At 38.1% G+C, this 23,643-nt stretch overlaps 2 protein-coding genes across 3 annotated transcripts in view; one reads left to right on the forward strand and one right to left on the reverse strand.

Moving 5' to 3' along the window:
- Positions 1-23,643, reverse strand: part of NT5DC1 (5'-nucleotidase domain containing 1) — a 122,492-nt gene that overhangs the window by 86,796 nt on the left and 12,053 nt on the right. The window contains exons 5-6 of one of the 2 annotated variants that reach the window (XM_024756674.1): positions 20,397-20,476; positions 18,909-18,990 (exon numbers count right to left, since the gene is read on the reverse strand). In XM_024756674.1, the coding sequence (XP_024612442.1) occupies positions 18,909-18,990; positions 20,397-20,476 (162 nt within the window). Of the gene's footprint in view, positions 1-18,908; positions 18,994-20,396; positions 20,477-23,643 lie in introns of both variants that reach the window. The other variant, XM_024756672.1, reaches the window with a different exon arrangement.
- Positions 10,081-16,854, forward strand: COL10A1 (collagen type X alpha 1 chain). The gene is made up of 3 exons (XM_024756671.1): positions 10,081-10,150; positions 10,663-10,828; positions 14,958-16,854. The coding sequence occupies exons 2-3, from the start codon at positions 10,678-10,680 to the stop codon at positions 16,826-16,828; spliced, it is 2,022 nt and encodes a 673-aa protein (XP_024612439.1). The 5' UTR covers positions 10,081-10,150; positions 10,663-10,677; the 3' UTR covers positions 16,829-16,854.

A 23,643-nucleotide genomic window follows, 5' to 3' on the forward strand; every position in this document is an offset into this window, starting at 1 on the left:
CTTGATCCTCCATACAAATTTCAGGAGCAGTAAATAAGAGTATTTGTAAAAACATGACCAGGGATGAGCGTAGAGCTAAAGCAGTGCCTGAAGCATAGCTAAAAAATATCTTTCAACTGAATTAAAGTATAATGAAGCTAGAGTAAATATTAAGTATAACTTGTGGAAAATATGTTTGGTAATATATTACCAAAATTATATTACATTGTTCATTAAATAATGGAGTGATACATTACCTATGGTTTTAATGGAAAAAAGTGAATTCTGCTCAAACATACCTTTGCTAAATACAGGTGTGTGTGTGCATGTATGTGTGTGTTACTGCTACCCAGAGGACTTAGAGTCATAAAAAAATGGGTTTATGTCCGCTTCAGACAAAACTTAAATATCAGTTTCTGGTACTTACTAAGATTAGCATTTCTTGCAGCTCAAATATTCATTTTTTTGTGATACTGAATGTGATTCTCCAATTTTTCATCTTATAAACTCTAATGTTCTAAAATATCTATCCACTGCCCACCTTCCAAATAATAACTTATTTTCCCTTTAAAGGTCACATATTTCCATTCAGGAGAGAAGATGCTAACAGGAAGTTTGGGCAGGGAACGAATTAATAAATGCTGTCAGTAGTCTATGAGCCCATTTGTATTTCCTGGCATATGTGTTTAATACAGTGAGGATCTGAATGAACGGATATATCAACAAGTAAATGAGGTATGGATGGGTGAAGAAATTTGGAAAATGAAGCACAGGCTTGTCTAAAAAGTTATTCGTTGCTCTAAAACTGTACAGTTCGAGTTTCTGAGACATTTAAAGAAATCCCTTTAAATTCTCGAGAGTATGGGCTCCTCTTCTTTTTCTTTCTCTCTCCATTCAGCCCCTCTCCTGACCTATCCACTTAACTCTACACCTCCAACCATGGCTACCTTGAGAAACACTGTCTTTGGAAAATCTTACTCTGAAATTCTAACTCGATTACCAATAGGACACTGGAAGGTACACAGTCACTAGAACAGGAGCCACAGTCTCTTTTGTGAAATGGCTTTGGAAGCAGTTGTTGATCCTGTGACTTCTCCAAGAATTCCGAGTTATTTTAAGGTAAGACACAGACTGAAAATACCCCAATTGAAACCAACACTGCGCAAAAGGACCCACCCCTGAGTGCCCACAAGTGTGAGGCAAAATGCCCACACTCAATAAATACTGAAACCTGGTCTCCTAAAGCTCTTCATTCATTCATTCAGCAAATATTTACAAGGTCCATGCTTTGTACTAGGCACTACCTGTACAGAGAGGAGTTTCAGTGGTAAATAACCAACAGTCCTTGAATTATATTCAGGAACAATTAAAAAGTGTGATAAGAGGACACCATTGATGATTTGAAAGACGGTTTCACGCCAGAATCCACGACTTCTACATTCTGAAGAAGCCAGAGTGTTTGATATCTGTCTCCTCCATTTCACTAAGATCACCAGTAGCAGGTTAGCAGCATCTAACCCAGCAAATGGCACACAGTAGAGACTCAAAGTTTGGCAAACATTTGGGAAGACTGGCGCTATAAAGAGATTCAAGTATAACGTCAGAGGTGTACACTCCTTCAACATCATGGTGGTCATCACCATCACTCACATTTACTGAGCATTCCCCGACACTGTTCTACCACTTCACATATATCTTATTTCATCTTCCAAGGTTCCTAACAAATAAAAATAAGAGAAAACAGGACAGGACCATAGCATGTCTACATTTCAGTCTTACTGGTATCAGAAGTGGCAAGATTTATTCTGACATAGGTGATTAAAGATAATTGATAGAAGCTTAGCACTAAACAGATCATTTGTGGGGAAAATACCACTGTTAATAGTTATTATACCTCCGTGGTGTATAAATTTTATTTTCTATTTCCTACATTTTCTCTAAGTAGTAATTACTTTAAAAATCTGAAAGCAAGTAAGCAGACTTCAGGGATTTTACTAATGAGGAAACCAGGTGTAAGAAGGCAGGAGCCAGAGATGGCAGGAAGAGTAACCCTTTAGCACTGGTCCACAGTCAGGGGCAGAGGTCTGCTGGCCAGGTAACAGTTGATTGATTAAAGGTAAGCAGACTGGGGCCCAGCATTACTTAAACTAAAAACACCAGGATGTATTTTAATTGTTAATATGAGTAAGTTACACAGCTATAGGGCATCAGTCTTGAAGGAACGTTTCTTGGTGGTCTGGTTGCCACCCACAGAAACTGTGCTTCATACCCTCTAGGTAGGTAGTGATCATGGAGTTGTTCTATGTATTATAATAAGCAGGGGGGCAAAGAGATTTAAATAAAAAGCATTACCCCATGACTACTCCAATTAATACTTTAATTCTCTAATTTCTCCTTCCAACTTAGCAGACTGCACATGAAAACTGAACTTGTTAATAAAGTAGGAATGTGTTTGAACGGCCGAGACTCTGCTGGATGGCCAAGATCCTTGAATACCTTAGGTCAAAGAGCCAAGAAGCTCTATATATTTTTTTTAATTCTTTTTTTATTTTATTTTTTTTGTGGTACGCGGGCCTCTCACTGCTGTGGCCTCTCCCGTTGCGGAGCACAGGCTCCGGACACGCAGGCTCAGAGGCCGTGGCTCACGGGCCCAGCCGCTCCGCGGCATGTGGGATCTTCCTGGACGGGGGCACGAACCTGTGTCCCCTGCATCGGCAGGCGGACTCTCAACCACTGCGCCACCAGGGAAGCCCCAAAAGCTCTGTATTTTTAACTTGGCAGGTTACTATGGAAAGACGATGATGTCATTAACCACCTGAAGCACAAAACTATGAATTCTTTAAGTAATGTGGCAATTTATTGTGCAATAGAAAATAGAATATAAAGCCCTTGTTCGAACTTTCTAAATGACTGTTTTTCTTGACCTGGCCTGAAGTTTCAGGGGTTTTCATCAACACCTGTTGCTTGCATGAATTTCTCCTTTCAAGCCCTCAGCAGGTATCTAACCACTAAACCACATTAGGTTATTTACACAAATAGATCATTTTTAGCTCTTGGGTTCTGTAATAGCACCTATGAATGTTCTTTTAAAACCTTTTCAAGAGGAATGAGGTGCAGCTAGGTGGTGGTGGAAGCTGTGGGCCTCCAAGTGCCCTAACTAAATTTCTGGGCACCTTCCTCATTTCCGCTGTTAAAGACTGAAGGATGATTGGAACAGGAAAGTCAGTATCCTGCTAGGGTAAGGAGATGAACACATCAGCTTAGTCTGTGGAGTTTTCCCTCAATGGGCTCCCTCACCAAGAGGTCTTTACTTCATAAATTTAACACAATTAAACATTAGGGAATGAGACATTTGTAACAGAGGAACTAGTTTCCTCCTCTGAAGAATGAAATGATTGATCCAGATAACCTTTAATGTTCCTTAGAGCTCTGAGTCTGAAAGAACAATAACATTCTGAATCAACAGTTTATGTACCTTAAGAGAAAATTTTAAATGTTAAAAAAACCCTCATGGGTAAACTAAACTGGGAAAAACATATGCAAACTATATCATAAAAAAGAGGTTTGTTTATAGGATACAGAACACTTCTAGGAGAAGTGGGCTAGAAATAAAGTCTTAACTATATGAAAAGATGCTCAACTACACGCTTAGTAAGAGGAATGAAAATTACAAGTAGACCAAGATTCCAATTTTCACTCTAAAATGAGCAAAAATCTAAATGTTCAACAAAAATGAGCAAAAATCTGAAAATTCAACAAAATCTAAACAACACATCCTGTTGGCAAGGCTGCAGGGATAGGCACTCTCACATAGTGCTGATGGAAATGCAAAATGATACGACACCTATGGAGGGGGATTTAATAATATGTAACAAAATCATATATGTATTTACCTTTTGACTCATGAATCCCAGTTCCAAGAATCTCTCCCAAAGATTCAGGCAAACATATATGTGTGTGTGTGTGTGTGTGTGTGTGTGTGTGTGTGTCTACACATATATACACACACAGTAGAAGCAACTGCATTAGCAAAAAAGAGGAAATAACACAGATGCCCATCAATAGGGGAATGATTGAAAATACTACAGTATATTCATATAATAGAGTACTACACAGCTGTAGAAAGGAATGTGGACCATCTTTCTGTAACGTTAGTCAATGATCTTCAAGATAAACTGTTACATTAAAAAAGGTTAAATAAAGTATATATATTAGGATGTGACTTATCAAAGAAATTGGAAGGGGATATGAATGAGTACTTATTTTTATTTATTTATTTATTTATTTTTGTGGTACGTGGGCCTCTCACTGCTGTGGCCTCTCCCGCTGTGGAGCACAGCCTCCGGACACGCAGGCTCAGCGGCCATGGCTCACGGGCCCAGCCGCTCCGCAGCATGTGGGATCTTCCCGGACTGGGGCACGAACCCACGTCCCCTGCATCAGCAGGCGGACTCTCAACCACTGTGCCACCAGGGAAGCCCGAGTACTTATTTTTAAAAACAATTGAAAGATAAACCAAAAACTTTTTTTTAAAAAAAGCTTACTTACAGAAGGAAGGTGAAACACAGGGTGGGTAATAGGTCAGTAATGGAGACCAGATTTCTCTGAATATTCCTTGTTTTGTAAATTTGACTTGGGAAATATGTAATGCATGTCAGAGCTGGCTTGTACTGGCTCCTGGTAAAGGTTCAGGTGTTTTGTGAGCTGGTTGTCTTTACCCTTGTAGTTTGCAATTGGCCATGGTGGGAGTATCTACACCATTGATTACAGCACACAGACCTCCCTAACCCCCAAGAAACATTTATCAGCACACTACAGGAACTTTAGGAAATTACCAAACAAAATTAAATTTTAAAAGAGCATTCCTAAAAATTGAAAGCAAAACAAAACAAACCTAACAGTGAATTGACTGGGTAGCATCACTACATTGAAATGAGACATTTCAAGGGACCATAAGGCACAGTGATTTGACTATACAGCTATAGTGGAAATACCAAAAGAATTAAAAAATAATCCTAAACCTTTTTCAATACTGTGGTGTGAATGTTGGTATTGTCATTCTAAGAAGTCAAAGTGTTAAGGAATAAAAAGCAAATAAATAACTACATTGCTGTCATGAGAATGAGATTTTTAGTGTAGTACTAAGGAGCTAGAAATACAGGTTGCAGGTCACTAAGAAAACACCCTGTGGTCCTCAATCTGAATTAGATGTATTAGTATGAAGTTATGATGTCTAATATTTAATTAACATTACATGAATGAATCCCCTAGCTCTCTCCACTAAAAAAGCCCAGAAACAATCATCGAACCAGGAACAATGCACACCCTTAGGACCCAGGCACCCAGATTGTGGTCTCCAACTTCTATTTCCCACAAAAGGAACCAAGACTCCCCAATTACAGTTCTGGGTCAGGGCAAGTACAAAATATTGGACGGAAGAAGCTATAAAAGACTCCTTGATCATACCAAAAGGATTCAGGAGCCAACATGAAAAGGTTCCTGCTGACCAAAGATGGAGGAAAAATCTGAGCAATAATAAGAATAACAAGTGCCATGGACTGAAAAACATAAAATGCATTTAAATCCATGAGTTTATAGTGATACTCAAACACCTCACTGTGCCACCTCTGAAGAATGCTAGGAAATATGCTTATTGTTTTATACACTGGTAAAGGTATCTATCCTGCTTTTTCTATACAAAATGTACTTCAGGGTAACCAAATAGTTGGAGTATTTTTCTTTACAGAAGTATTCTAGCTAATAAGCAAAGGAGCAATGGTAGAATTAAGTTACCTAGGTAATGATCATTCCTAGTAATATCACAAAGAGAAACAACCAGCAATAAAAGGTCTCCTGATTGAAATACACCATACCACTGTCTATAAAGTATTCTTGGCCAAAAAGTATTTGTGTGTGTGTGTCTCAAGCCTGAATCAGATTAAACCTCTAGATCTAACTACCAATTTACAGGAAAAACAGGATACAGAGAAGCATGTTAAGTGACAACAAAATCCACATTGTAGGAAACTGTACAGGAAAGATGACCCAGTTTCTCAACAAATAAGCTGTAAAGAGAGAAAAGAGACATGGATAAGAAACCTACATTAACAGGGACATATCAATTAGAGGAAATTCATGAATTTAAGTTGAACAAACAATAAACAATCAGTAAAAAAGTATGAATATGTATGTATGCTACACATGTGCTTGTATATCTCTACATATGTTTGTGAGTATATATGTGTATATACGTGTGTGTATATACACTTACGTGTGTGTGTACACACACAGTTGGGGAAATCTGAAGTGAACTAAAGCATCTGATAAAATTAAGAAATAACTAATTTTTTATGTTTGATGAAGATACTATTTTAAAGAAAAAGAACTTATCTTCTGGAGAAATATACTGAAATTTCACAGGTGAATTGGTACAGTATATGGGATTTAAAAATATGGGGGGTGATGAATGGAAGAAGGATTGAGTGACAGTGACTTGAGATTAGTTTAAGTTGGGTAGTGGGCACAAAGGCATTCACTGTAACCATTCTCTCTACTTCTATGGATAAGACTAAATTTTTCTATAGTAAAGTTAAAAACCATATGAACAAAAACAACAAAAATTATGTAACTAATATGAACAAGCTGGTAACAGAACACTGATAGCAGACTAAGACATTCCAACTTAGAAGTCCCTCATGATCACCTGAGAAGCTTTTTCCAAATATCGTCTCTGAACCACCATGATCTTAATGAACCCCAAAGACAGAAGGAACTGTGTCATGTACCCCAGGACTGTGGAAAGAAGGTTGAGAACCACTGTTTAAACACTGTAAGGGCGGGGGGGGGCGGCTGTACATCATTCGTCCAGTTTTTTATCTCCATGCCTGACATGCAGAAGGTACTCAAGAAATATTTGGTGAATTAATGATACCCTGGGAAGTGAAAATGAACATGCGAGCTTAATAGCAGCTAAATGCTAGATGTGCAAAAAAACACTGATATTTGATATTAAAAAACCACTTAGGTTACTGAGCTTAAAGAGCATGACTTTCTGTTCTTTAAGTAGAATGGGTTTCCATCATAAAGCCACAGACTAGTCACTTCCAACAGCTACAAGTAAACTCTTAAGATAAAAATAGTTTTAAATACACAATTGGGTGGGGTGAGGCTAGCAAATATTCTGATTCTACAATCTGTTTTGGACAAGACAGTGTTTCTTATGTGACTAACAAAGCAAACAGTAGTCAGATTCCCTGTGCTGAAATAAGTACACTATTTGCAAAAAGGGTTGAGCATCCAAGGCTTATTCAATAAAGACACCACATTTTCCAATGTTAAATGGGAATATAGAATAACAAATACCCACATATATTTACATACCCCCCAAAGAAGGCATATGACCACTTGGTATGGATTTTGTCTCGTAATTACTAAATGGAGCCAAGCCCACTGTCTCACCACAGGAAACAGCAAAATACCTCAAGCACAAGAATAATCTAATTTTAAAGCTGGGAGGAGTTTAGAAACCTAATACAACCTTTTCATTGTGTTGAGAAAAAACAGACACCTAGAGAGGTTAAGGTGAAAAGTTCTGGAAATAGAGTAACCACAGAGGAACACTTGGTCTACACAGGTGCACAGAATGAAGGGCCAAGAATTAATCTTTGAACTTTCACATGTGTGATGTCTAACAGGGTATCAGTCTCAATTACAAACAAATAAGTGTATGCGTGTGTCACCATATATACACACAAAAATACTAGAATATGCACTTCTAATAAATACTTTTAAAACAAATTCTACAGCCTAATATTCAAGGGCATCCATAATGTTACCTCACCTACTTTTTCAAAATCTTTTCCAAATGAACCATAGTAGATAGAAGGCAGCCACTTCTCTCACTTATCTTTGTGGTCTCTTACAGATGTAGTAGAGTAATAGTATAATTACAAAAACTATTGCATAGATCATTTTCAATGATGAAAGAATGATCAGAATATACAGAATGTTAAACAACAAGTTCCTACTGTATAGCACAGGGAACCATATTCATTATCTTGTGATAAACCATAATGGAAAAGAATATTTAAAAAGAATGTATATATGTGTATAACTGAATCACTTTGCTGTACAGCAGAAATTAACACAACACTGGAAATCAACTATACTTCAATAAAAAAAGAATGATTAGAAAATATAATCTTTCCAATTCTTCTGTAAATCTGAACTGATATAAAAGCCATATTTCATATATATCTGTGAATATTATATAGAGACATGTAAGACATTGTAAATTTTTAAATATGGCAACCAATAACATTGTAAGTTTTTAAATATGGCAACCAATAAAAGGTTTAAAAGTGAGAGAAGAAAGGAAGGCAGTGAGATGAGTTATCCACTTACATTTCTACAAGGTGCTATACAAGGCTTAGTTCAAAATATATACAGAAAATTATATGCAGGGGAGGAGGAAGGGAAGAAAAAGAACAAACCCTTATTTCACCTACTGGTCAAACATTCAATTACTGATCAATCCTGAATCCATACCACTTTAATTCTGCAGAGATTTTTTAAAAAGACGTATCTATACCTATTATGGAATTTTCCTTCTCACCTACTTTATGTGTACAGTTGATGTGATTTAGCTCCAAAATGATGAAATTTAGTAAGAATCAGAATTTGGCCTCTCAACTTCCTGTTATTAGACTCTTTAGGATCCTGAAAACTGATTTAAAGAGTCTCCTAACATTGTTAAAGAGAATACTAACCACTGAAAATTACAATGATAACATTTACTTTCATCTTTGGGGTAAAAACGTTTCTAATCGAGCTGATTCAAGATCCCTGAACGAAACTGCAAGGTAAACCAATAATACTTTTAAAAAGCCAAAAGCAAAGTCTGAAGATTATTTTTCTTATGAAATGAATACAGCAACCTTATTTAAATGGACATGATAGGACCTTATCAAGTTAAGGGTTTTTGTAATCTCCACTGCAACTCTAAAGTAAAACCCAAAATTAAGCAATAAAATCTGAAGCCATTTACTGAACACAGTATAGTGTTGTAAACAATGAATTTAAATCCTTCAGGGTGCAATACAGCAGCTTCCCACTAGCTATCTATTTTACACATGGTCGTCTATATATGTCAATGCTACTCTCTCAATTCATCCCACCCTCCCCTTCCCCCCCATGTCTACAAGTCCACTCAGCTTGGTGCTCTGTGATGACCTAGAGGGGTGGGATGGGGGTCGGTGGGGGGGGAAGGGAGGCTCAAGAGGGAGGGGATATATGTATACATATAGCTGATTCACTTTGTTCTACAGCAGAAACTAACACAACATTGTAAAGCAATTATACTCCAATAAAAAAAAAGTCACACACTCAGAATAATAAATAAATTCAGGGTAATTATTGCTAACTCTACTATCAAATTCATGGATATTTTGCCTCTGTCTAAAAAATTTTAAATAGTATGCAAACACTAAAACATTTATATGCTAACAGTTAATATTTCTCTTATTAATGGCTGAGGACTTATATTAAAATTCTGAAATACAGGACTGCATATCTACATTTTCACCCGTGTGTTTCTCTCAAGCCTAAAAATAAGAATTGGAATAAGCTATTTTCACAAAAATTTAGAAACATTCACGGACACATTAATGGCTTCATATAATAACCGAAGTAAATTTAGATGATGGTTTAAATCCACACTCCCCTCCAAAAGACTTCTTCCCCTACTTTTATATACTACCAAGTATTTTCAACCAACTAACACAAGAATGTGCTTTCTAAAAATATAAAGGGGATAGGGTCATCCCATTATGAACTAACCTAAACATCTGAGTAATAACTTCTAAAATAAAATCACAGAAAAAGATGGTGCATGGTTAAAACTATTAATATATATTTAAGACAAAGAGTTTATTTTTCAATAAGAAAACAAGGAAAAAGAGAGCCCAACCTGATCTTGTATGCCTGCCCAATAGAACTTTCCATCATAATTTGTGCTTTTTACCTCTGGGGCAGGGGGAGGAGCTTAAACTCTGGGTAACCTCATGTAGTAAGAGAAAAGCAACATAAATACTGCATGACAGCTCCCCCCGGGGAACAGAGGAAGGCACAGAGAGCTGGTAAGAAACCAACTCCAGGAACTTCCAGCATCCAGGTAAGTCTATGACTGGTGGACTTCCATGTTAGCTTATTTGGAAACAAGCTTCAATTAATTATTTGTTTTTTGTGATTTAAAAAAATGGCTTTCCACTAAAGTGCACTCAGAAAGTTTAATTTGAATCAGTCTATTAAAAATAGTCCTAATTAAACTATATTTGTAAAAATATGTCCTAATCTGAATTTCAGTGTATTTGAGACTATTGGTAACTTCAGTCTACATCAAAGATCTTGAATTATTTAATACAGACATCCAATTACAGTTTCTGTGTTTCTTTTATTTAAATAACTTTATTTTCACTTGATTACCTGAATGTGGTTTTCAAAAACAACTAAGACATATGCTTGTATAATTAACAAAATTATAACTCTCATTAATTTATGGAATATATTCAGAATATATAGGATAAGGTTAAAAAAAGTAGATAACTATTTAAAGAATTCATCTGTGAAACATCAGAAAAACGAAACAGGTCAGTAATGAAGCTATATGAAATTATTGTTTTTCAGAATCCAACTGAGAACATGCTGCCACAAATAGCCCTTCTGCTGCTAATATCCTTGAACTTGGTCCATGGAGTATTTTATGAGCGATACCAAATACCTACAGGCATAAAAGGCCCACCATCCAACACCAAGACACAATTCTTCATCCCTTATGCCATAAAGAGTAAAGGTAAACTGACCTATATGTTCTGCTCTATTAACTAGTGGGTTTTTGTTTTCTACAATCTTAATGATCTCTTTAACAAAATGTTTTAAATTTTATTTGGCGTTAAATTTATCTTCAAACTCCTCAATTAGCCCAAAAGGATTTATGGAAAAAGTAGGTCTATTCAAGAACATTCATATCCTTCACACAAGTATAGCAGAAAGATATACCTGAAGAATATTAGGAAATTTTAGGTATAGAAATTTTTTCCCTCAATGATGCTTTTGCACAAATAACTACCCATAATCTAGACATATTAATCCAATCAAATTAATGTTTAAGATGTTTTAACTAAAAATAATTGCCAATTATATACAAAAAGAGTAGCAGGTTTATATATCTAAATGCTTACACATATTTACTTTTAAAATTCATTTTGCTAGCTTACAAATACATACAAAATTGAGTCTTAATTATCAAATAAAATGAGATGCTCTCCAAAGAAATTTAATAGGCAAACGAAGCAGCAATTCTCATAATTTTTAAATGCATTTTTGTTAAGTTTAGTAGTTAAGTGCACAGACCTAACTGCTTCAAACTAGCTATGCAACCTTGAGTAAGTTATTTATCCTCTCTGTGCTTTAGTTCCCTCATTTGTATAACAAGGAGCACCTCTTTCAAGGGCTGTTCTGAAACTTAAATGAGTTAATATGTAAAGTGCTTAAGTGTTAGCTATTACTTCTACTACTACTACTACTACTACTTCTACTTCTCATACTACTTCCATTACTTCTACTTCTATTTCTACTTCTCTCCTCCTCCTCCTCTTACTACTACTATAGTAATGGCGGTGTACTGGTGGTGTAGCCTTAGACAAGTTTTAACTTTGTTCTTGAATCTATCCTCCACCTGCTCAGCTTTCTTGGCTACTATGAAGAGTACCGATATAATGTATGTAAAGTACTAACAGATCCTCAAAGAAGGGCAACTATCAGGTTTCATATTCACTAATTCCATTTAATAGCTATCTGGCACAAACTGCCCGTTACACTACAGAATTACACCGAGTAATATGAACTGATTGTAGGATTCAAATTTCTTTTCCATAGTATTTTTTCATTATGCTTACATATTTTATACTGTAATTAGCAAATTCAATGTATAGCATTGTCTTTTTAAAAAAGAAAGACGAAATTTTAAATGTTTCTTGAAAGGTAGCTTAATGATCAAAACTAAATGCACAAGTACTCAACAGATTCTCTTGAATGTCTCAAAATACAAATAAAACATAAGAAAGAAAAAAGTTAGGAAAAAAGAATAAAAAATAAGAAAACATGATACTTTACTCGAAGCAACAAATGAAATTTGAAATGCTATGACAAACATACACTCAGACTCTTCGTAGCTTACAAGACCATAAGGAACAGTTGTGAATTAAAATAAAATGCACCACCACTTTTAGAAGGTTAAAATATTTTCTATCTTTTCACCATAATGTACGGCATCATTTTTTTTTGTAGAAAAGAATGAAAGTGTATATCTTGTTAACAAATGAAAAGTTTAGAAACTGTATTTTAACTATGAAATCCACCTTAGTCTACTTGACAATACAAGGTGGAAACTCAAAAACATTATGATCCACTGGCAGTCAAACGAAGATAAAAGCCCACAATTTACACAAGCAAAACAATGAGTTGATAACAGATGTACAAAGAACTCCTGAGCAATTCCTAGGCACATCTGTTCAAACAGGTTAAAAGAGAACTCAGTCCAAAACACACTAAATTATGCTGCAGAGTTCCACAACTGGTGGACACACAAGTGCCATATTCTGACACAATCAACCACTTTGTGTGCATTTAAGAAACTTCTCTAGTGGGTAATCGTTATTCTTTGAGGATGGTGCCACCCTATCAAGCTACAAACAAGGGCTTGTGTCCCTCAACGATACAACAGAAATCACATACTTTCATGTACTGGAGAGGTGGAGAACCTATTAGGGTAACATTCTAAGTGATAGAGATCACTGTCTTTGGAGTTCCAGTCTCAAATGGTGCTCAATGCAGTCATTCTCAGTAAGACTTGCTTGCTTTTCCTCTCTACTTTAACAGTTGAACAGATTTCCAACCAGACCAAGACAATTATTTTTAGTACAGACATGATCTTTATAAGATTCTGAAGCAAACCCCAATTTGATATGGTGTGCATTTTTTAAAATGTCCTATTTTATTCCAAATCATTAAAAGAAATCCTTTACTTATTCATTTATCCTATTTGCAATGTATCAATGCTCATTTATACATACAGACATATCATATATGTACACTAAAGTCAACCAACAATACATGTGTAAACACATGGAAATCTCTTCCATAAATTAATTTTTTCGTAGTCTTTTTCCTGATGTCATTTTCTTACAATCTATGAGTAAATAAAACTCCACACATTTGTTTGCAAATGAAATATAACTTCTAGTTAGTACAAAATATAAAGATACCCAAATGAATTTCCTATTTCAGTATATCTGTTTTAATGATTCTGCTCTGTATTTTGTTTCATTTGTTATCAAATGTTTTTCAAATATCATGAACACCTCTACCCAAGAGTATAATATTCTCAACTACTGTTGGCTGACTACTTCTTACATGCCAGTTAATTAATATGAAAGATTTTAAATGTGCCAACAACTAATAGTTAAAAGAAACTATATCCATGAAAATACATTTTCAAAGGCAATTTACAATTCAATTCATTTAATATCAATTCCGTTTTAGTCTTCATTTTGATATTTAAAGCCATTAAAGATTTAGTTAAATGGAGTTTAAGCATATTAATACTTTCTGTACAAAAAAGATGTAGCTCAAAAGTCACAGTTACAAGTCATTTTCACGGTTTTGACCAAACTATTTGACTACTGCGACATCTACTAAAACTGTCATTACTATGAACTGTTTTCTGACAACGTAAGAATCTAAATAGTATACACAGGCATTCTAACTATATTTCTGAAAATTTATTAAACATTAAATTAATTTTAATATAAATCCTGCAAGTAGATATTTAGAAACATAAGCAATTTCATTACCATCTTTGCTAGCTATCAAAGAATTTCTCTGAGAAAAAAGAAGACTATTTTATCTAGAGGCTTATGATAATGCTGCCTAAAGATTCTTTGACATAGTAACGCTTCCGTAATGGTATATCCTAATGCCAGCAATGTCTGTTACATCCCACCTTAGACTGACTAAAACTAAAACCCTGGACACCTCTTAAAGCACTTATCAGATAGACACTTGTTTTATTCTCTTTGTGATTAAAGCTCTTATAGGAGGTGTTTTGAGCTTTTCCTATACTTGTCGCTCAATAGCATGCTTCGCATCACAGGCACTGAATAAGTAATTTTTTAGTTTAAATTTATTATATCAGTATAAGTACTTAGCTCAAATGAACCCACAGACTATGAAATCAACAATATTTGCATTAACCAAAGAAAACTTTATAAAGTAGCGCTTTAACACTACTGTATGTAAGTTGCCCATTAATTCTCTAATTCCTTGTTTCAATGTTAAGTCAATAATGGAGAATGTACGAGCTCACGGTATGTACTGAGGTTAAAAAAAAAAAAAAAGTCATCCTAAATCTAAACTGTTCAGTAGGGTCATGGCAGACGTAAATTAAAACAGACTGCATCTGTCCCTTATCTTATAGGATAGCTTTTTTGAGGGAAAGTTGTTATAGTTCTTAAACTTGTTCCCATTTATTCTGTACTTGCCTTTTCCTTCTTTATCTGTCAAATGCCTTTTTTTCCCCCTTCCTTTCTAGGTAGATGATTTTCCTAAAATAAATGTGATAAATTTACCTCCAACGCACTCTTATTCTAAATGAATTCTTCAATCCCAGCTTATTTTCATGGATCGTTAGGATGCAATGGAAGTACCACGGTAGCCATGATCTTGTGAAATCATCTTCTCTAGCAGTGTTTTTTAAAACAATACAAAATGTACTGTCAAACCATTTAAGACCAGTCTTCCAAAATGGTCTGACTGATACTGCAATGTCCTGTCCTCATTTATATTTTGAGAAGCAATGATTCCTTAGCATTACTAACCACCCCCCACCCGGACCCGGTATGTGTACTGGGCATGTCTTGTAGGTATATCAGTAAGAGGAGAGGAAGGTATTCCTGGTCCACCAGGCCCTGCTGGACCTCGAGGGCACCCAGGTCCATCTGGGCCACCAGGAAAACCAGGCTATGGAAGTCCTGGACCCCAAGGAGAGCCAGGGTTGCCAGGACCGCCGGGACCATCAGCCACTGGGAAGCCAGGTCTGCCAGGACTCCCAGGAAAACCAGGGAAGAGAGGACCATACGGACCAAAGGGAGATATTGGACCAGCTGGTTTACCAGGACTACGGGGCCCGCCAGGGCCACCTGGAATTCCCGGCCCAGCTGGAATTTCTGTTTCAGGAAAACCTGGGCCACAGGGACCTCCAGGAGCCCCGGGACCCAGAGGCTTTCCTGGAGAAAAGGGTGCACCAGGAGTCCCTGGTATGAATGGACAGAAAGGGGAAACGGGATATGGTGCTCCTGGCCACCCTGGTGACAGGGGCCTCCCAGGTCCTCAGGGTCCCATGGGACCACGGGGCCCCCCTGGAGTGGGGAAAAGCGGTAAAAATGGGTTTCCAGGACAGCCAGGTATCAAAGGTGATCGAGGCTTTCCAGGTGAAAGGGGGCCAACTGGCCCACCAGGCCCCCAAGGTCCCCCTGGGGAACAAGGACCAGAAGGTACTGGAAAGCCAGGAGCCCCTGGAGCCCCAGGCCAGCCAGGGGTTCCAGGGACAAAAGGTCACCCTGGGGCTCCAGGAATAGCTGGGCCCCCAGGGGCTCCTGGCTTTGGGAAACCAGGCTTGCCAGGCCTGAAAGGACAAAGAGGACCTGTAGGCCTTCCAGGGGGTCCGGGTGCCAAAGGGGAACAAGGCCCAGCAGGTCATCCTGGGGAACCAGGTCTGACTGGACCCCCTGGGAATATGGGACCCCAAGGACCAAAAGGCATTCCAGGCAACCACGGGATCCCAGGCCCTAAAGGTGAGATGGGGCCAGTCGGGCCTGCAGGATACCCTGGGGCTAAGGGAGAAAGGGGCTCCTCTGGGTTAGATGGAAAACCCGGGTACCCAGGAGAACCGGGTCTCAGTGGTCCCAAGGGTAACCCAGGGTTGCCGGGCCCAAAAGGTGACCCTGGAATTAGAGGACGTCCTGGCCTCCCAGGCCCTGAGGGCCCAACAGGAGCTAAGGGAGTGCCTGGGCACAATGGTGAGGCTGGGCCAAGAGGTGCCCCTGGAACTCCAGGTACCAGAGGTCCCATCGGGCCACCAGGCATTCCAGGATTCCCTGGATCCAAAGGGGATCCAGGAACTCCGGGTCCTCCTGGTCCAGCTGGCATAGCAACTAAAGGTCTCAATGGACCCACTGGGCCACCAGGTCCAAGAGGGCACGCTGGAGAGCCTGGCCTCCCAGGGCGCCCGGGGCCCCCAGGCCCCCCAGGCCCCCCAGGCCAAGCAGTCCTGCCAGAGGGCTTTGTGAAGGCAGGCCAGAGGCCTTTTGTTGGTGCCAACCAGGGAGTAACAGGAATGCCTGTGTCTGCTTTCACTGTTATTCTCTCCAAAGCTTACCCAACTATAGGTACTCCTATCCCATTTGATAAAATTTTATATAACAGGCAACAGCATTATGACCCAAGAACTGGAATCTTTACCTGTAGGATTCCAGGAATATATTACTTCTCCTACCACGTGCATGTGAAAGGGACCCATGCTTGGGTGGGCCTGTATAAGAACGGCACCCCTGTAATGTACACCTATGATGAGTACATCAAAGGCTACCTAGATCAGGCTTCAGGGAGCGCCATAATCGATCTCACAGAAAATGACCAGGTGTGGCTCCAGCTGCCCAACGCAGAGTCGAATGGGCTATACTCCTCTGAGTATGTCCACTCCTCTTTCTCAGGATTCTTAGTGGCTCCAATGTGAGCATATTCCCACTGAGCTAATATGAATCTGCCTGAAAAGGCATTCCCCAACTCCACCCCACCCCACAAAATGCATATGGAGGTAGGCTGAAAAAAAGTGACTAATTTTAGTTTTCCAAAATACAGATCTGAGCTTTCAGACACAGTGTACAATATGTGAAAACCCTCTCGAGTTTCTAGTCAGCAATCCTAAGTCTCTCTAAAGTTTTCTGTGAACTCCTTCAGTATTTAAAAATTCTACCATAAAAGTACTGCTAAGCTAAAAAAATAAAATGATCTTAAAAAACCCTGAAATGTGATTCTAAATCATGTTAAATTTGATTTTAGAAATTCAGCATTTCCTTTTAAAATAAGCCTGTTTCTAACGATTAACAGGAGAATTTCTAGGAAACATTCAGGAGGTGTCATGTATATTTATGGGACTTAAATACTTGAATATCCAAATTTAAAAGACATTGTATACCCTAAGATCTTTCTGATGGCGCATTACTCAAAGGCTTATGTGGTCTCCTTCATCAATATCTATTCAAGTATACAGGTGCATATAGACTTTCTACAGCTCTCATAAAAAACCCAAAATATTATATTAAAAATAATCTGAAATGCAAGGTGCTTTAGTCATGAACCTTTTCAAACTCTTCTGTGGTTGCAGGAAAGCTTTCTGTATACCCTTCACAACTTGGGTAGTGAAGGGTATACAGACGAAGTCTGTATGAATAGGATAGGTCAAACAAATGATGTCTGACCTATTCTATTTATTTGACAGAAGTGTGATTAATTTGCTTTAATTCCTTATTCAGTCTTATGTAATATGATTTTGTGGGTTTACAGAGCATTAGCATATGTACCTTGGGCCTTCCATTCCAGTGAAATTATAATTGATGTGAAGGATTTCAAAATGTGACTAGAAATGAAACGACGTTATTTATTTATGCTCTGTACTGTATTTTTATGTTGCTGTTTAAAACTTTTAAGCCGTGCCTCACAAAATGTTTTATCTACTCCTTATTTACAATGCAATAAAATAACATGAATAGATTATTATGCTGAATTTATCTGACACCAGCAATTTGCTATTCTCAACCGTTTTTGTAAGGCTTTTCATTTTACAAAGTTAATAAAAAGTAAAACGATAAAGTGGTGGGTAGCTTTTATAGGTGTCATGGTTATGCCCTCCTACCGGAGATGGGCATTCCCACACACCCAAGCACTCAGTGTGGACTGTGAAAAGCTATCAAACAACCATATGTGATCTACAAGCCAGGGTGAAGGGCTGGTGGCTGGGATTAGAAAAGTAAGACAATCACCCAAACGTAGTTATGTTCTTCTGGGAAGGAAAGAAGCAGGCAGGAGAGAAATATGTAGTCTGAACAAATATTCTGTAGTTACTATTTATTGCCTTGACATGTTTTTAGTCATAATATTTAGGATTATTTTGATGGCTTACACTACATTAAAAGGAAGGCAAGCAATTTTTATGTCCATCAAAAGGCAACATTTTTCTCAGCTGAAAAACACTGCTCTTGAGCATCCATCGGTCCATTGGCTGAATTAGGGCAGTCTGGTTCAAGTCATCAGGGTAACATACTATAAAGGCATCTCTTAATTCCTTAGAAGCAATCTCTCTGTGTAACCCAAGCAAACCTGTGGATGGAACCGTAAAACCCTAGGCTTGGGTTGGTGATATCTCTGCTCCCATTCTAGGTGAGCCGGTCCTGTTTTTAAGCAATAAGAATAGAATTTTCACTTTCCCTATCTGTCTATAATTACAATACTAACGATTACAAGTGTCACCAACCTTCATTCCCAAGCCAGGAAACAGCAAATTCTGGGGAACCCACAAAATGACCCTACTGGTAAGCATGTAAAAGACGGCATATCTTAGGATACTGGCCATTATGGCCACAAAACAGACATGAATAAAAGAACCTCTTAAAATATAACCAGTATCAACTTTATGGCAATATTTAACACCAAATTAAATCTTAATTAAGGAACACAGAAAAATAGGTAACTTCTAAGTAATTCATTAGATACACAGCATTGAACAAACATCTTAAGTCTCTCTTCACGTTACTCACCTTTAAAAGCTGACATTTTATAATTATGTTGTATACCAGCAACTATGTCCTTCCAAAAATCAAACGGTTTTTGACCATTGTTCTGCTAAAGAAAAAAGAAAATCCAAATGTGATACATGTAGTAATTTTGTTTTTAAGCATAACAGAAAACACCTGACAAACTATAATATCACTGTATTCTAAAATAGGGATTCATGTTTTAGAAAACATAACAGATAAAAACTTCTCATTTTTCTAAATGTGATTTTAGAAAGAAATTTTCCATGAAAATCACTGATACAGAGAGATATATACATGACTAAATATTAATATAACTCACATAACCCAAATAAAATTAAAATTTCCACTCATTATAAAATCTAAACATTATAGAATATTTTTAACACATGAGAAAATCTACAATGTTATAGCCTGTGAGGTACCAGAATGTGTAACTTCATGTACCATGGCATCAGTGGAGCTAAGAGACCTGAAGCCTTAAAACCTCAAAAGCTGGTTACTGTAGAATTCTGTGCACATTTACTTGAGTTTCAGTATAAAAGAGGAGCAAGTCTCTATTATTAAGGAGGTTCCTAATCCAAAATTCAAATCATTTTTACTAAGTTTTTTTTAAACCAGAAAGCAAGTAAACAATTATACAACGTTATAACCCTGTGCTTCCTTGGAAACATTAACCAGTGTCCTTCTATCTAAACAAAGACCAACTACTATATATTATTAAATTATATAAAGTCCAATTTAAAGACTGGTGCATTTGTATATAACCACTATAAAATGAGAAACTGACTCCATCTCATAATAACTTCTATAAGCCAGAACTATTGCTCAACAGAAACTTTCACAAGCATACAAATTAATTCTGATTCAAAAATAAACCATTATCTAGTCCTATCAGAAACATTATCATTGTGATTTTTAAAGACAATATATGCAAAAAGGAAAGTGATTCTGCCATAAAACCATTTTCTGTTCATAGGTCCTAAACTCTAGGTATAAACTGATATAACCAGAGATCTATTTAATCCTGATACATAGGACAAGGAAAAAGTCTATATGCATTAAACTATGCCCAGAATGATGAATTTAAAAATTTCACCTCATTTTTCTGGTTTTATACTATTTACAGTGCTTAAAAGGACACATGGAATTTCCTTAAACTTCTTTTATTTATTTTTAAAAATTCTGCTAATGAAACCGAGAAATATTCTTCCCATATGCAGGTTTGGTATTTTCTTTTTCTAGACTATCGCACCCCCTGCTGCTGAACAGGTTTATCGTTGGTGGGGTCGGGGAGGGAGAAGGGATGGTCGCTATTTAATTTTCCAAAAATATTTTGACCAAATTCTCTATGTTTTTCCTCCTCAGTCACCTCTGAAACCACAAAGAGGAAACTAAGTAAAATCTCAACTCAAAAGACATATATAATGAAGTCCTCTGATTTACAGCTAAATACACTGTACAGTTTCTAAAAAATGAGTCCCCACTCACCTTTGTTAAAGAGTCCACCACTCTGGCACACAAAAGAGCTCCAGGCAGGTCAAAGTAGTTATCATAAAAATAATATTTTCCTAAAAAGAACAAAAATTTAAACTGGGAACAAATTGATGCCTCGTTTATGTGACATACACAGAAACTTGGCTGAAGAGAGACTAGATTTTGGTTTCGCTACTTAAAGCGGCTTTTATTTCAATTCAGAATCACTCCACTACAGCCTATCATCACCTGTTAAAGAAGGCTTCAGCTACAAGGCTACTACAAGAAAGTTAAAAAAGGATATCCATAGTTAAGCACTTTATTAAAAAATATTTATTTTTTTAAATGTGAAAATTAGACCATATCCCAAATATGAAACAGATTATGAAAAAGTCACAATTTAAATTATCAATGTCACTGAATTTCAAAACCATCAACCTGACACTGGAATACCATGAAGTGCTCCACACAATAGTGCCTTTGCAAATCTGTGCTCTGGTTCCCTAGAGCCCCGCATTCAATCTTCATACAATTTCAGACAAACTTCAGTACAATGTTAAGAACAGCCAGGGTGAAGAGAAGAATAAAAAAATCAGATCACGTGAGGACACAGTGTGCTTATCTTAGAGAAACTCGGAAGCACAGGCCTGGCACACTCTAGGGTCTCTGGGAGGAGAGGGATTTGATTAATCCTGTTTGGCCCTAGGGTAGAATTACACTTGAGCCCTTCCTTGGCACCGATGTCATTTTTGACTCTGCTGTGCCCGGGCAGACACTTTTGAGGACCCATGTCACATCCCCGTGGTCCGTGGCTGATCCCAGACACAGCTGTGCTAAACAGCAGCATCCTACCTCAAGCTCACCTGTGCCATTCCCTTTCTCTGAGAGCCTCTGGAGCCCACATGGCAAGCCTCAGTCAACAGGGTCAGGAGACAGTGAACGAATGCCCCAGCCTCTTGTCCCTTGGACTGACAGCTCTGAGAGGTGTTCTCTGCACTTCTCCTCAGGAGTCCCGGTGGAATCCAGCTCCTGCTGTTCTTTCCACGTCACACCCTCACAGCTATCTCACTCCCTATCTCACTCCCGCATACTGCGATCAGGAGCAACCGCTCTGCTCTGAGGGGGAACGTAAACTCAGAGTCCTCTAGAGAACCCTCGGTACAAGGAGGAATCCAACAGAACCAATACATGGAGTCAGATTTCAGTTTAATGTTAAGAAAGTACTTTTCAAATGGTCATAATTACTCTTGTGCAGAGTACGGGTAACTGCCTGATTCTGAGTCCCCACTCCTCCCATTTGTAAGCTGTGTATGAGGTTATGCAACACAGCTGCCTTGTTCCTTAGTGTCCACTAAGCACAATGTCCAGCATATTGCAGGCACTCAATAAATGTTTGTTGAATGAATGAATGATCTAAAAATAGAGCGGATTACTGTCAACCCTTGAGCAACATGGGTTTGAACTGCATGAGTCCACTTATACATGTATATTTTTCAATAGTAAATACTACAGCAGTGCGTGATCTGTGATCTGCAGTTGGCTGAATCCACAGACGCAGAACCTCAGATGGGGAGGAACCCCAGGTAGGGAGGGCGACCATAAAGTTATACTCAGATTTTTGACTTCACGAGGGTAAGTGTCCCTAACCCCTGAGTTGTTCAAGAGTCAACTATATTTTGGAATGAAGAAGTGTCACGGGTGAATTAGGAGAAAACTCTCTGCAAGGGCCAGATGTCTAGCCCTTTAAATGCTACTTAATGCCCCTCACGTCTTCATGTCAAATTATTAAGGATATATAAGGAATAAAGTCAAAGTTCTGTTAATTCACAAAATGGTTGCATAGGTTTGTATGTCCTTTCCCTCAGTTAAGAATATTTTGGTTAGCACAGTCTTCCTGTTTTTTACTCTCTCACAGCTGAAATTGTTGTGGGAACATCTCAGACTCATTTTCATTCCCAAGAAAGGTTAAGATGTCTTTGTCAGCGTGAGGAAAAGCGGGAATTTGGAGGAAAGGGAGAAGCTATTCCACGTACGCTTCTGCCCACACTGCTATGCTATGAGACCAAACACTCCAGTGCCGCAGGGACCAGGACAGTGGGCACAGGTTCCCAAGGCTCACTAACCTGCACTGTATCTAACCTCTTGGCCTGTGACACCAGAGTGACCTGCCTGAACCAGACAGCCAGCTGTCTTGGGCACTGTGGGAGCAGGAGGTGTGTCATCGTTGTACCCTTGCTTTTCCCCTCCCCTTTTTCTCCTTTTGTGGGCATTAATAGATGAAATTCAGTTTATGAGTTGAAATACGGATTATGAGCCTTGGTTGAGGATCTAATCAAATAGCTCAGGGGTTGGATGAGAAGGACTCATTGACTTCCATCCTCAAGGCAAGGGGCTGATGTCACTCGACTATCAAAAATGGGCTAGATGACCACCGCGTGGACATAACAGGGTTTGTGCAGCTGTGACATGTTAACAGTGCCAGGCTGCTCTCGATGTCTCTCCCAACATCAAACTCACAGACTGTGCTCATGGAAGCTTTGGCCCTCCACCTCCTTAGAGGGCAGACAGCTCACCGGGAATGAGGTGATTACTGAATTTAGTTCAAGAGAACAAGCCTCTGAATCAAGATCGAGTCCTATAATCATTAAGCTTTACACACAGAAAAACTGTTCCACCAAAACCCACTGCCAACACCTCAGCCTTGCAAAACTGTGTACTCTTAGTGATGAAGGAACAAAGGCATATGAATGACTGAGGGGAAGAGAACAATTCATGATAGTCTAAGTTCCCACTTCTCCTGCAGACAAGTGATATCATCTCCATTTAAAGATAAGGAAAGGGATGCTAAGAGTGGCTTAGTAATTGACCACATCACTTTAACCAGCAAGTAACTGAGTTACTATCAACCAGGACTGTCTGGCTCCAAGCGCCTTGTGATTTCCACTAGACCAAGCTGTTTCTGCATAATCTACCAGTATGGGAAGAAAAAGATCAAAAGGACTTGCTCTCTGGAAATTGGCTGGTAAGAAAAACCATACTCACGCCAAGGCAACCACGTGAGAAGTGCTTATCAAATAACTTGTCAATAAAATGTCTGTGTCCATCAATGCTTCAAATTCCCTAAGTGCACTGGTAGGGATTTGTACTTTACAACTCTCTACTGAACTCTGAACACGAACATACTCATTGTAGAAAGAAGTAGCCCATAAAGAATCAATTGGAAAAAAAAAAAAAAAAAAAAAAAAAAACAAATCGGAGTTGA

This window comes from Neophocaena asiaeorientalis, unplaced genomic scaffold (genome assembly GCF_003031525.2).
Source record: "Neophocaena asiaeorientalis asiaeorientalis breed wild unplaced genomic scaffold, Neophocaena_asiaeorientalis_V1.1 scaffold125, whole genome shotgun sequence".
Classification (NCBI taxonomy): domain Eukaryota; kingdom Metazoa; phylum Chordata; class Mammalia; order Artiodactyla; family Phocoenidae; genus Neophocaena; species Neophocaena asiaeorientalis.